Source organism: Pseudophryne corroboree, chromosome 4 (assembly GCF_028390025.1).
Source record: "Pseudophryne corroboree isolate aPseCor3 chromosome 4, aPseCor3.hap2, whole genome shotgun sequence".
Classification (NCBI taxonomy): Eukaryota; Metazoa; Chordata; class Amphibia; order Anura; family Myobatrachidae; genus Pseudophryne; species Pseudophryne corroboree.
Window position 1 is genome coordinate 530,636,946 of NC_086447.1, and position 14,829 is coordinate 530,651,774.

Genomic DNA, 14,829 nt, shown 5'->3' on the forward strand with positions numbered 1-14,829 from the left:
TGACTTTGAGTGTTGGGAGCCACATTTGAATGAAGAAAGAGCCGCATGTGGCTCAAGAGCCACGTGTTGGCCACCACTGGTCCAGAACCTGATCCCTAGAGGGCCCCTGAGGCAGTGGGGCCTACCGGTGGTTTCCCCTGTACCCCTGTGGGACGGTCCGAGCCTGAGCGGATTACAGATCTCTTGTGGTCACGTGACTTTGAGTGTTGGGAGCCACATTTGAATGAAGAAAGAGCCACGCGTTGGCCACCACTGCAGTATAACATGAAACAGCTGGCGTGTCATGTTGACACATCCCATTTTCAGTGTCCACGCCCCTCTTCTGGTTTGTGGCCATGGCCATTTTTATTAGTGCGTGCTGGTGGCGTGCGCACAAACTTTCCTTTGTAGGTTTTTTTTATTTCCGGTGGGGGGGGCCGCCATGGTTGATCTTGCCCTGGGCTCCAAAATCCCTAGTTACGCCTCTGGGGCTGTAATCCAAGTGGAAACTTTGTCTCTCCTGAGAGGAATACATTGTAAACATTGGTAAAACTTTGAAATTAAAAACAGAAGAAAAAGTTGCCCCTATTGAAGTCGGCAACATAGCAAGCTTATGGACAATAAGGTTCAAATTACCCCTGGAAATAAAGGAGAACATTTCCTTTCTGATCAAGCTGTATGCAACCAGTTCCTCAGATTGCCACTTTTCATTGCCTCTATACATTAAAACGCTTGGCAGAAAGTCAGTTTTATACCTTTTCTTATATTAATTATTAACTTCATTTTTACTATATGGCTGATACATATACAAAACTAAAACATTGCTACAAATATTTCAATACAAAGAATTTTAAATAAAAGAAAGCATAAACATGACCTATCAGTACTTAACTGCAGCTGAAAATAAAATAATGGATGTTTTCATGTGAACAAACAAAACCCTATGTAAAACACCATATATTTTTTCCACACACTTTTTAATAATACATTAAGAAGAAAAAAACAACCTTTGAGGTAATGATGGAGCTGGTTACTACTATGAGAAATGTCCGCCATTCGCTGATTAGGTCTGACCTAACTAAGTTTAGGAAAATTTGGTAGCATGTTTAAAATTTATTATATAATAAATATAATTAACTCATGGGGGTAAATTTACTAAGATGGGAGTTCTATTTAAGATGGGATGTTGCCCATAGCAACCAATCAGGTTCCAGGTATTACCTTCTAGAAGGTGCTAGATAAATGAGAAGTGGAATCTGATTGGTTGCTAAGGGCAACATCCCATCTTAAATAGAACTCCCATCTTAGTAAATTTACCCCATGTTATCTGTACAATGTTTCACAACTTTGTCAGACTATGTTCAGTCCTCAAAATTATTGTGACTCTCTCGCAAAACCAGTCATGTCTGCTAATCACATACACAGTGATGACACTCAAATCTACCTCCCTCCCTCCATCCTCTCACCTGTCTCCAACTGTCGCTCTGCCATCTACTTCAGGATGACCCAGCGCTTCCTGAAGCTTAACATGGCCAAGATAGATATAGTTTTTCTCCTTTCAGGATCCCTTCATCTCTGTATCTTTGTTTATGACCTTGCCCTCTCTTTTGTACCCCAAGTCCCCTGCCTCTGTGTTATCATTGACTCCACTCTCTCCTTTACTCCACACATTGCGCCCGATTCATGTTTGTATGTAATTGCACAGCCGCAAGGAAGCGGCTGTGCAATTCTGTCTAATAAAAATTCTAATGCAGCAGGAGGCATCTGTAGGAGACAGATGCCTCCTATTAGCATTAGTGATTAACCGAGTGCTGTGTCTGAGGACGCAGCCTCGGATAGCCATCGCAAACATCAGTTGCGATTCACAATGGTTACAGGCACCGGCCAGGATCCGGACAAAGGGTCCAATAAGTCAGCATCCGACGACGCAGATCCTGGACCCGTCACACCCCTGTTTTGAAGAACAGTGCCAGGTGCTGCCCATGCTTCACCCCACAAATGGACATGCTGTGGCTGACAGGGTTGTGAACAACATCGCAAAACCCGTTCTGCACATATGCAGCACAGGTCTTTCACCTGTGCAGAATGGGTCTTGCGCCTAAGCAGGCCCCAAACATCATATTTGTCTGCAAACCATCAGGCCCATTAAGGCCATCTCTCAATCTTGTCATTTACAGCTGTGGACATCGCCAGAATCCAACCCTTCTGTACCCCCGATGCCACCAAAACTCTCACTCATGCTCCCTTCATTTCCCACTATTGTAACAGCCTCATGTCTAGTCTCCCTCTCTTGCGCCTCTCCCCACTTCAGTCTATTCTCTACACTGCTGCTTGTCTGATTTCCTCTCCTGCTGCACAGTGTTTGCCTTTCCCCTTACATTCTGTTTCACTGAATCCCTAGTGAACTACGTTATAATTTGTATTTTGTATTCTGTCACCCTCTTTATAACTTCACCCTTGCTTTTATACCACTTTTGGTCTTTGTTTTAACCTGGCACACTTATAAAGATGTTAACGTGTCACCTTTAATAGTAGTGCCTGCAGACCTACTGCTGATTTAGCTGTCACTGCTGTTACTATCACTTAAATACTTGTATAGATGGTATACTGAGCTTACATTGCAAATCTAACGCTGAAATATTTTTGCATGGTACTCGGGAGCAGGTTTATGACAGTGACAGAATGTCTTTATTCTATAGACGTATAAAGGGCAGATTTTTGCTCCCTTAATTCTAAACCTGGCAGCGGTTTTATTTTTTTCCATGAAGTTCACCCTATGACAAGTTGCCATATTTTAAAACCAAACACTCATTTTCAACAGCTTTTAGAAGTTAATATTGTTTGACAAGTATTGGATAAAGGGATTAGGTGCTTGTTCTGGTTTATTGCTGAGAGTAAGAAATCAGTCTGGATGTGGGATGCTTAGAACGTGCAGTGAACAAATCCAGAGAGCAGACAGCGTTATAACAGCAAGGAAAGGCCACAAACATGGCTGAATAAGACATATTTTAGAATTCTCAGAAACCGAAAATCCTAGACTTGTGATGTAAAATGAATTAGAAGTCTAATATTTCTTTCACCCCAACAACTGTCATCCCAGAGTATTTCTGTTTTGCTTAGACTCCAAACAAATGAATAAGTGTATTTAAACTGAGGTAATTTTTGTGGACTAGAAGATCAATCCTTCCAAAGGTAGTACTTAAATTATCGCAGTGTCAGCAAGTGAATATTTTGTGAGAAGACATTGATAGAATTTTTTTATATTTTTTACATCCTTAACTTAAAGAGGATACATATAAAATGAAACGGGATGCAGTTCATTTACCGGCTGTTGGGATCCCATCGGTCAGGAGACCGACGCCGGAATCCATACAGCCGGGAAAATGCAGCCGGTCGGAATCCCAACCAGAGCCCAGAATTCCCACTCGGGTGGTGGCGTGGACCAGGAGGAGAAATATAATAGTGTGGCGAGCAGACATGCTGCGCTTGCCGTCGGGATTTCGGTGTCAGTCTCCTGACTGCCGGTATTACATCCCGGACCCAATTAAACCACTACATCAGACATTATCCAGCACACATAGCAATATACCTAAATTTTTATTTCTTATTACTGATGTTTTAAAATCGAACACCAGCAACTGATTTATCACCATTCTAAAGCCAAACTACTTGGTGTATTTATTCAGTATAGTTCCTTCATGTATTATTTTTCTGTAATCTATTTATTTTTCAATGTCATGACTACTCTTATCTGTCTTATCACTTCTTATCTGTCTTATCACTATAGCATTCTATTTTTTTCTTTGTCGTAAAACTTAATTTAACAGTTTATAGAGTACTGGAATATAAACCAAAAGTAGAAGGTGTTCTTGTCCAAGGATTTTTAAATAAAACTTGCAGTGTAATTTTGAAAAATTGTAACATTCCCAAATCGAATGTCCCTTCTTGCAAGCTTTGTTCTCTATAATGACTTAACATCGGCTCCCAGAATTTTTTTTTTTAACAATTAACTACACCCAAAAAATATGTATTTACTTTTGTGCAATAAAATAATCTGCATTTTCCTTTTCTCTGATGTGTATACTGGCCCAAGGAGGAGATCTTCTCTTCTACTCAGTTAAACCTTGTTTTGGCTGTGAAAGGCACCTGTCCATTCATTACTGCAGAACAAATTAGCCCAAACCAATATTCAGCTGACCTGTGCACTAGGAGCTAGTATCATCACTGACACCGTGAGGCAGTTTGGTGGCAATGGTATCCAATACACAATTAAGCCCTGCTAATGTAAACAAATAGCTCCGTTTTTATCTTTCTGCAGACGTTGCCAATATTATTGGCAAATTTCTGCCATTTTTTTGCTGAGAGTTACAATCTTTACTGCACATTTCCAGTTTGTCTCGTGTTGCAGCGGTGTGACCTATAATTCCATTTTGTTCTTTTACTACTTAGATTTGTTAAAGTGGACAGGATCTAAATGACTTTGAATAGACTAATTTCTTATGGTTCATTTCATAATTTTAGATACTCAGAGGAGGTTGTACCTCGGCACCCATGCCTGAAACTTATTAGCAACTGTGAACAGATGCTTTCCAGCCACACGTCTCGCCGCCTGATAACAATGGAAAAGGTGAAGGAGTTTGAGGTAAGAGTACTGAGACCGGGCTGGGGCTGCTGAAGGGATGTATTTTCACATTTTCATCTTGCAGAATTGCTGTAACTAAGCATGTTTACATCTGTCCTGTTTTTTTTCCATTCTGCTCTAAGTGATGCCTCATTTTAACAGATGAGACAAAATTCACTTTGCTCCACCACTGACAGAGTATCATAGGTAACATTGCATTATTGCTTTGTACCATCTCTGTACCTCTGCTATGAAACAGTCCATGTGGCCAATTCAATCAGGGGTGATGTACTGCCTTATATATATATGTCTGCACGCATGTTCCCATTATGGTTGGAGGAACATCGCTATATTTCCTGCTCATCTCTTTGGGATGCGAATAAAAGCCAGCTCCAGACGCGTACACTTATACCTATTCTCAAATTGCACCCATCAGACCTATTTGACACTATTTTGCAGCAAAAATACTGATCTTAAATACTTATTGCTTTGTAAGTGAATCAAGATTCAATATCCAGTAAAAGGTAGTAATCTGAGGTAAAAGGCAAAAGACAGAGGTCCTATAGGAGTGATTTATGACATGCATTTTTATGCTTAATCTGCTACTTGATATAAATTGCTTTATGCCAACAAAGGATTTAAACCGAAGTGTTAGGGACACATCAGAATATGTTGGTGGGCCCATATTTTTGGTAAAAATATGCTAAGCATCTCAAATTTACTCTGTTATATTGCAGAGTTTATTATAATTATTCTGATTAACAGCGTTTAGTATTTAGAGGGTGCACTTGCATTTACTCTTTTTTCTGTGTGGAACGAATACCGCTTTCAAATCGCAATGCCAGGTCACACCTGGAATTTGGAAATTGGTCCTTCCCGAATGCAACTTGGCATTGGACCCTTTCACACTGGCTTGCCGACCTGACAATATGCCGGGTCAGGTTGCCATCATGGGCGGAGCCGGGGCTGATGACATCTATAGTGTACACGGGTCTCGGGTTACATCGACCCGGGTAACCCTTTCACACTGCACCTGACTCGGTAATAACTCTTGTTAAACCCTTCTTTTAACCTGAGGTAAAACACCTGGTCAGGCATCCCAGGAAATCGGACCTTACCCCTTTCACACAAAAAATACCAGGTCGATACCGTGTTATTTGTGCAATGTAAAAGGGGTTTCAGAGTCTCAGCATGGTAGCACCTCCCTTTATGTTTAGAATTAGGGTGTGCAGTCCAAGCCCCCCCCCAATACTTACAACACTGTTAGGGAATCAAGATGCAATATCCAGGAAAAAGTAGTAATCTGAGTAAAAAGCCAAAATACAAAGGTTTTATATGAGTGATTTATGCCACATATTGTTATGCTTAATCTGCTACTTTCTATCAATTTGCTTAGTCACAACAAACACATTAATCCAAAGTGCTTAGAGCACTATTAGCTACTCAGTACAATATTAGCAAATGTAAATAAAAAAAAAGTTGGGAGAAAGTATTCAAGCACGGGAATCGCTAACCATGGCTGATCATCTGACATTTCATGCCGTATGGCGCCAAAAGAATAGATGTATGATGACACATCTGTATGTTGCTGACCACGTTTTGCTGTTATGGAGCAGCATAATGAAATTGTTCCATATGTCTGTGGAACATTCCATGTCTTCTTTTTATGAGCATTCTGAACAGCCAGAAAGTCATGGCTTGTGCTTCTACTGTGGTATATTTGCTGCTTTCTTGTGAGTCACCTTCAGATTTTACATAATTTGCCAATTTATGCCACCCTCGCATACACTGGTTTTTGGATATTGAATGATATAGCTATATGTACTTTTGAGTGTGCAGTTTACAAACATAAGGGCAGATGTATTAACCAGAAGGCATAAGAAAGTGATAAAGCAGTGATAAGTGCAAGGTGATAAACGCACCAGCCAGTCAGCTCCAATATGTAAATTAACAGTTAGGAGCTGACTGGCTGGTGCGTTTATCACCTTGCACTTATCACTGCTTTGTTACTTCGTTATGCCTTCTCCAGGTTGCCCCATAGTGACGTTTGCACAGATCATATATGGTCAGTGGTTACATTTTCCAAACACAGCTTTGCTTCATTTAATATGCCAAAGGAATAATGACATGGGTCCTTTTGTCTGAACATACTTCAGATCATGTGGGTGTCCTTGTTATTAATTACAAGATTAAGGGAGCCCGAGCCCTGTTATCACTGAAAGCATGATTCCAGCAAAGGATTTAACATTGCTTTTAGGTTAATATCAGGACTATATCTATCAAGGAGCTGCTCTTTGTGCAGAGTATTTGGTTCATACACATTTTGTAACTGCCCTTTAAGCTAAGCTCTGACAAGGCTCTTTGAGGGCTCCAATTGTGAACTGCTGACAGGTAGAGATGAAACTGATATGTAGGTCAAGAAGTTTATCAATATGGATTTTTTTCCTCCTGGATATCTTAGAAGGCTACATTTCTGGCAAGCATTCTAAAACCTGTTCCGCATACAAAGATTTGGCCATCTGTGGTTTATATTTGATTTGTCAAAACATCACATCTTGAGGGAACCCACTGCAAGGTCACCAGTATCTGTGATGTACGCAACAAGCAACCACATCTCAGTCAGTGCTAGGATAAAACAAGAGTAGAAATGATAAATAGCCATAGCATTAACATAACAAATTGTGCTTGTTACGTCTCAGATCAACAGTGTTGACTTTGGCGCAAACAAAAAGCTTGCAGTGTTTTTCTCCACTTTAAACCCTTGGCGCTTGTTTATTTTCTTTCTGTTTTTTGTTTGTATATCATGAGCAGGTTTTAAATCCCAGCGTCTTTTTAGGACCAGTAGTTTATTTCACATTAACCCCTTGAGGGCCACACGTGGTTCCTGTGTTAATTTCAGTCTAATATTTTGTGTTTGCATTTGTTTTTATTGTTTTGTTGGCTCTTTAGCTGAGCAACTCTTTGTGGTTTTAAGTGTTTGGATTACAGCACCTGATCTTGGCTCCAAAACAAATAACTTTCTGCTCTTTGGCAGGCGAGCAGGCAGGTGCTTCTAATTCTCAGACCAGATGGTTTGCAGATACTTTGCACATTGACACCAGAACGTTACATTGCACGCTCTGCTCAAGGGTACTTGGAGCTATGAATGACTTCCTCTTTATCATGACTGTCCTCTGTTGTACACGGATAAAACTTTCTTATGTAGTTATTGAGCGCTCGCTGTATGTTTTCTCATTAGAGACCTGTCCATTTCTTCACAACATGTAAACTAAAAACGGAGTAAGCTAAATATCACAGTGGTGTAAACTGTATAAAGTAATGGACTAGCAACATTCTGCTACATATATGTTTATGTAATCATATTTCAGAATGTCTTCACATATCAAGTATCATTGTGTGTGATATATATATATATATATATATGTATATACTACACAAACACACAGACTACGAAATGTGACCTCAGTCCGCCCCTGCTGTCTCCGGCCTTGCTTCCCGCTGTGACTGCTGCTCTTTCCCGCTCCATCTTGATATGGCCTCCCCACCCACTCTGTTACCCACCCCTGCTGGCTGGTCAGGTCCTGCGGTGCTGGGCTTGTCCCGTTTCCCTTGCCGTGGGAACTGTTGGGGCTCTCATTTTGGCTACCAGTGAATGCACATTCAGTAGACTAGACATCCCTCCATATTAATATACCCAGACTGCTAATATAATATAATATATAATATAATATAGACTGTGTGTGTGTATAAGTATTTGTATATGTATAAGTGTAAATACTCTTGTCAGTGCAGTATATGAGCCTTTAGGTTTAGTTTTGTGTTTCTGTAGAGTTCTCTAAGAAGTTAGCCCTGACTAGCAGCACACTGTGTGCCATGGTCTCCTACTTCTGCAATTAAACCATATTTCTAATGTCATTACGTTCCGTGGCATTTTAGATCATTTTTTAGGTCAGTATGCTGGGAGGCAATAACCCTCTTTATATTGCCAGAGCCTAATTTGGCTGTGAAAGAAGTGAGATTTGTATGACCCTCTTGGTAATTGACTGTACTACTTAGCTGCAGTAGATTTAAACATTTGTTTGCACCAGATTGTTTGGAAACCATTCACTTAGTATAGAAACTTTCTCTTCTGCCTTATGTCAAGATCCAAATCTTTAGACACACTTTGGAATTGGCTCTCAGCAGCGATCCTCCCTCACACTCTCTAATTTCACAGTTGTTGATTTGACTGCAGGATAAAGCTGTTAGTCAGGACTTCATTTCCAGCTCTCCTCCTAATCCACTAAATGGGGAATTATGTCACTTGTAGTCTAAGAGGCTCTTTTTAATCAGAAAGCAGTGGTGTTTGCTCTCAATTATACAACATTTGAACAAGGGATCTTGTATATTTCTGTCTGCTTTAGACTGTTAACTGAAGTGGTTTCTGTCTCCTCACACCTGGTACTTATTTTCCATCCACAAGGCAGAGATTATTATCTTATTTATTAAACACCAATACCATTGTATAATTGACAGAATGGTTGTCACCTGCAGAATGACAAATAGAAGAGAAAAACAAAAAACCCCAAACCTTTATCTAGTCTTATTACTTTATTACTAGTTACTTAACTAGCACACACATATTCTGCATTCACATCAGTCCTTGCCTCAGTGGAGCTTACAATCTGTATTCCCTATCACCAGTGATCGCAAAAACGCGCTATAGCGCGTTTTTTACCCGTTTTTGAAGACATGGGACTCCAGTTTACAAAGTGGGAGGGTCCCCGGGGACGCGCTCCTTATTAGCCAATCTGTAAGGGGGATTTGTTTAACTGACACGCTGGCCTCGGGCTGAATGATATAAAGAGGAGGTGGAGCCAGTTTCCCCTCCTCTTTGGCGCCTGGCTGCTTGCGGAGGCCGGGTGACTCTGTGTCGGTGAGTGTATATTGCGGCTGGTGGATGGGGGACGGGGGTTGCCACAGGGCCTCTGAGAGGTGCTGGCAATGTGCAGGGATCGGCGTCCGTGATCTAGTGGGTAAAGCTGGGCAAAGTGACTGGGGCTTCCCGCGGTGCCGTCTGAGGCAGTGGCCGCGCTGCCGCTCTTGCCTTTGAGGTGTTCTCTCAAAGCAAGAGCGGCAGCGCGGCCACTGCCTCAGACGGCACCGCGGGAAGCCCCAGTCACTTTGTCCAGCTTTACCCACTAGATCACGGACGCCGATCCCTGCTGACGTATGGTGCGTTCCCGTGAGTCAGTCCGCTATGGCCACCCGGTGAAGTATTGGTGGCGGTATTATGTATAGCTGCGGCCGTGACGCGTGTTAGTCACGGCCGTGTGAGTGTCTGCCTGGGTTTGCTGAGGGGTCCGGGGTTCCCGCGGCGACAGTGCAGCTGGTGCCGGGAGTAAGAAGTGGTCGGTGACTACTAGCTTTATTGCAGCTGTAAAGGTTCCCTGGCTGGCGTCTTCGGAGGGAGGGGGGCTGGAGCTGTGGTCGGCTGTGTTTTTCCCCATCACCACAGGTGATGTGGTGATGGATTGCCTGATAGTTGGGGGGGGGGGGGGGGGGTTAGGTGTTTTGTGGAGGGTTTCAGCTTTTAAATGCATTTATTACATGCCATGTTGTTTAGGTTGGCATTACCTAGCTAGCAGCAGGAGTATTTGTTTCAAAATTACAATTGATCAAGTCTTTTTATTTTTTTTATTTTTATTTTTTAATATGGTAAGGAAAGGTTTTAATTTTCTCCATAATATACTACTGAGGTCACCATCTGCTAACAGCCTCGGATTTACGTTCACATCATTAAATGTTAGTTGTCCTTGTGTAATGTGTATAACGTGCTGTACCTGGCGCAATGTGTATAACGTGCTGTACCTGGCGCAATGTGTATAACATGCTGTACCTGGCGCAATGTGTATAACGTGCTGTACCTGGCGCAATGTGTATAACGTGCTGTACCTGGTGCAGTGTGTATAGGAGGTTCTGCCTGGTGCAATGTGTATAACGTGCTGTACCTGGTGCAGTGTGTATAGGAGGTTCTACCTGGCGCAATGTGTATAACGTGCTGTACCTGGCGCAATGTGTATAACGTGCTGTACCTGGTGCAGTGTGTATAGGAGGTTCTACCTGGTGCAATGTGTATAACGTGCTGTACCTGGTGCAGTGTGTATAGGCGGTTCTACCTGGCGCAATGTGTATAACGTGCTGTACCTGGTGTAGTGTGCATAGGAGGTTCTACCTGGTGCAATGTGTATAAGCGGCACTACTGTGTGGTGTAATGTGAATTGGCACTTATGTGGTCACGCCCCTTCCCCGTGAAGCCACGCCCCTAAAATTTTGCGGCGCGCCTTCCCTATGCTTTACGGTCTGGGAGGTGGGACACCAATTCACTTTCTGCCTAAGGCCACAAAATGTCTATTTACAGCTCTGGTGCAGGGTGTCCTGCATGCTACACAGCCCAGCAGCACTGTCACCCCATCCTCCCCACCTTGCACCACTTTTGTAGTGTCCAAATAAGCTTAAGATTAATTAAAACCTTCATTCCGATGGGACCCAGAAAAAGACCGGTAGGACCCCAATTTTCAAAAGTGAGGGGTCCCTGGGACCCACTTTTTTTTTGGCTCAGCGCGATCACTGATCACATGCGCACACACACTAGGGGAAATCTTGTTGAGAGACAATTAACCTACCAGTATATTTTTTGGATTGTGGTAGGAAACTGGAGTACCCGGAGGAAACCCACCCAAGCATGGGGAGAATCAAGGTGTTTATGAAGAATGACAAGCTGAGCATATCATTTCTGCTAACACATCCCCCCCCCCCCCCCCCCCCACCACCACACATATGCACCCACCTATGGATCTGCTATAGATGCATCCAGTATCAGCGTAGGGTAGAATTAGAGAGAGACACCCTTTCTTTTCAAATGAAAAACACAACCTCTGGCATAGAGCTGAAAGCAGGAGTACTCCCACCATGTGTCATCCATCCAACATGACCGCATTCAATGTCTCAGCATTGGGACTTTAAAGTAGATGATGTCATGTGGGGTGATTCCATACTGGTATACATGAACTGTAACAGGGAAGCCAGTATGTGTAGGTATTCCTTTATAAACATTCCTCTAAAGCAATACAAATGTTATATTTAAAAGCATGTTATATGGGTTCAGGGCAATCTTCATTACGTCGACACCATAATGTCGATAAGTGACCTGTTGTGTCGACCCTGATGTCAGCAGCTAGAATGACGATGCTCATTTTTCAGCCTATCTCCAACTTAACCCCAATTTAGGGGTCTATTCATAAAGCAGTGAAAAGAGTAGTGAAGGGAGCATATGGAGAAGTTGCCCATGGCAACCAATCAGCTGCTCCGTACAATTGTATAGTATGCAAATTATAAATGTTATTTCAATGCTGGTTGGTTGCCATGGACAACTTCTTCACTGACTCACTTCTCCACACACTTCACTGCTTCATGAATAGACCCCAGAGTTTTATCAGTGTCGACATTACAGTGTACACATTTTGAATGTTGACATTCCATGAAAAATGTGAGGAGTATTCTAGCTGACAGAAAAACCCATGGGGAAATTGTTGGCCCTCTTTTCCCGTACCCCTAATTCAATCCTGTCCAACCTATAGCTCTTTTAGCTGTTGTGAAACTATTGTTATTATCCTTAATTTATATGGCTCCACAAGGGATCTGCAGCGCCCAGTTACAGAGTACATAAATAATCAAAACAGGAAAACAGCAACTTACAGTTGAAGACAATATAGGACAAGTACAGGGTAACTAAACATAGCTACATCAGCAGATGACACTGGAATAAGTATCAGGTGGCAGAAGACCGCGGGAATTGGTGCAGGCGAAGATTATTAAAGTAAGAAAAGGATAAGCATATGAGGGAAGATGGCTACATGTCCCATTTTACCCTCCCACAGATTAGCTGGTTAAGCATGCTTGGACTTGTAGTTTCACAACAGCTGGAGAACAATAGATTGGCCAGTCACGCCCTAATTAGGCTTAAGTTGCGTATTTTTCTGTTTTAGCACATGTTGTAATCACGGACCCAGTTAGATAAATTGATCTGTACATGATTAAAGAAATCATCAAAACATGACCAGGTGGAGGCGCCTCAGGAGACTACAGAATGGTTTCTCAGTAGTTTACCTGCAGTGGGAGAGCTATAGTTTCTATTCCTGCCATTGGGTATCAGCATGATGTAAAACACTTGAATGCAGCATGGGAGTATTACATTTTTACCTGCATTCTTTCAGATTGAGTGCACTTGCACATGAATATAATTCGATAAATCTTGTTCAGTAACTTTGATTTCTTTTTTCTCCCCACTGCACTGTTTGAAAGGACAAGGACCGATATGCTCATCTTGAGGAAGGACAGTATTCACCATACCAAGGTCACAACTGTTTTCGTGAGAAGTATTTTAGTGGCCTAACAAAGAGAATCGCCAGAGAAGAGAGAGCCAGAGCCGGGGAGGATAACTCTAAAGACTAGGCAGCCCGGAGAGGTGCAGTGTGATGTCTGGTACCACCAAGCCATGCGTAATAAATGCAATGCATCTCCCTGATGAACTATAAAGAACTTTGCACGCCATCAACACGTGCAATGTAATAAGGAACGCAATCCTATGTCAGAAATGTAATAAGCAGCTCTCTTGATGCTTTCCAAATATCTTTATGGTCATGTTGCAATCAGGTGAGTATTGCTTAACAGGTCTCAAACTCTTAAAAGAGACAGTCAAGTTATAAATGTATTTCCATGCCGTGTTAAATAATTGACAGGTGTGTCAGGCCCACACACAGAAACACATGCTCAGTTCTCATTGTACAGATGATTAGCTGACATGCAAAGGGACCATTTTTAGTAAAGTTACTTTGACCATTATTAGGAGGAGGAACTGGGCTCTCTGTAATTACGCGCAGTCATGCTGGCTGCAGAAGAAGTGAAAGAAAATGACTGATATGGCTTTAAACAAGATTTCTCATTGGTGTTTTTGAAAGGACTTCTAACCGGCGTTCGACCCTGTGGGCGCACCTTCCAATCACAGACTTTATGAAAGAGTTAAACTAACAGCAAGAACAGTTTCATATTCGTTTGGAGGGCTACAAGGGTTCTGGTTTACATTCTCCTTTTTTATTGTATATAAACCGGTGCTCTGTATTTATGGACTTTTTAATGGGAATTAGCACTGCTAAGTGGCCACAGAACTGCGGCTCACTGGCTGCTGCATCTGTCTTTCACAGAAGGAAGTTGTACTGTTTGCTTTTCAGTCTCCAACCTCGGGAATTTGTTCTTAACATGTAAGGGTGATGAAGTGTCCCTCATTAGGAAGATTGCTTTCATTTGTTATTGTTTGTAATTGATACACATTAAACACACACACAGTCTTGCTTTGTCTTCTTACAGCAGTGTATCATGCAAAAGCCCTTTGTGGTTTGTTATTGGTCTAACCCTGGCCAGTTATGCTAAGCCCAAAGGACCTGACTGGTTTGGAAGGCTCTGGCGTTCTGTTGAGCCTGTCCACATCTGAAGCTCATCTGTTGCTTTTCATTTGTTTTACATTCCTAAAATCCTCTCTCTCTCTCTTAAGACAAGAAGTGGGCTGTTTTTTTTCCTCTCTTTCTTTTATTACTCGCCACTAAAAAGATTTGTCTGTGTGGAGCCATAACAAATAGGTGTGTGACTATATTTGCGTCTGCACTGAAGTGCTTTCTTTGAAACTGAAGCTTTGTTTAGACTTTTGCGTTTATTTTTATGCAGGAGTAGCGCTTTGCTGTGTTCTGCTTTTCACACTTGGGTGGCTAACCGTAAAGATGAATCACTAATAGGTGGTTGAGTGGTCAGCAAGATATAGTTTCCTTGTATGCTAACCTAGCACACTGTTAGTAAAGAGGGCCTGCAGTGTGTGACTACAGTGAACTAATGACTCCACTATCAGTTAAACTATATAGTTATAACTATATCAGTCATATATAGCATGCATGCTGAAAAATAGAAGACAAGAAGCAATACATCAAATCAGCCTTTCTGGGTCAGAATGGATGGACTGTACAATTGACGAGTATCCTGCGCCTATAACAATGTATGTTCTTAAGTACAAAAATAAAATAAAAATAAGCAAACATAACTTTTACAGTTGAACAAAAATATACATGCATGCTTGTGCGACTTTTACATTTCTTTGGTAGTTATGTCTGTCTGTCTCTCTCACCTACCTTTTCAGTCCTAAG

General features: G+C 41.9%; 1 protein-coding gene across 6 annotated transcripts in view; it reads left to right on the forward strand.

Moving 5' to 3' along the window:
* Positions 1-14,726, forward strand: part of TRMT11 (tRNA methyltransferase 11 homolog) — a 184,860-nt gene extending 170,134 nt beyond the window's left edge. For all 6 annotated transcript variants that reach the window (XM_063917289.1, XM_063917291.1, XM_063917290.1 and 3 more), the window contains 2 exons: positions 4,501-4,621; positions 12,944-14,726. In XM_063917289.1, the coding sequence (XP_063773359.1) occupies positions 4,501-4,621; positions 12,944-13,093 (271 nt within the window). In that variant the 3' untranslated portion in view covers positions 13,094-14,726. The remainder of the gene's footprint in view (positions 1-4,500; positions 4,622-12,943) is intronic.
* Positions 14,727-14,829: the final 103 nt, after the last annotated feature.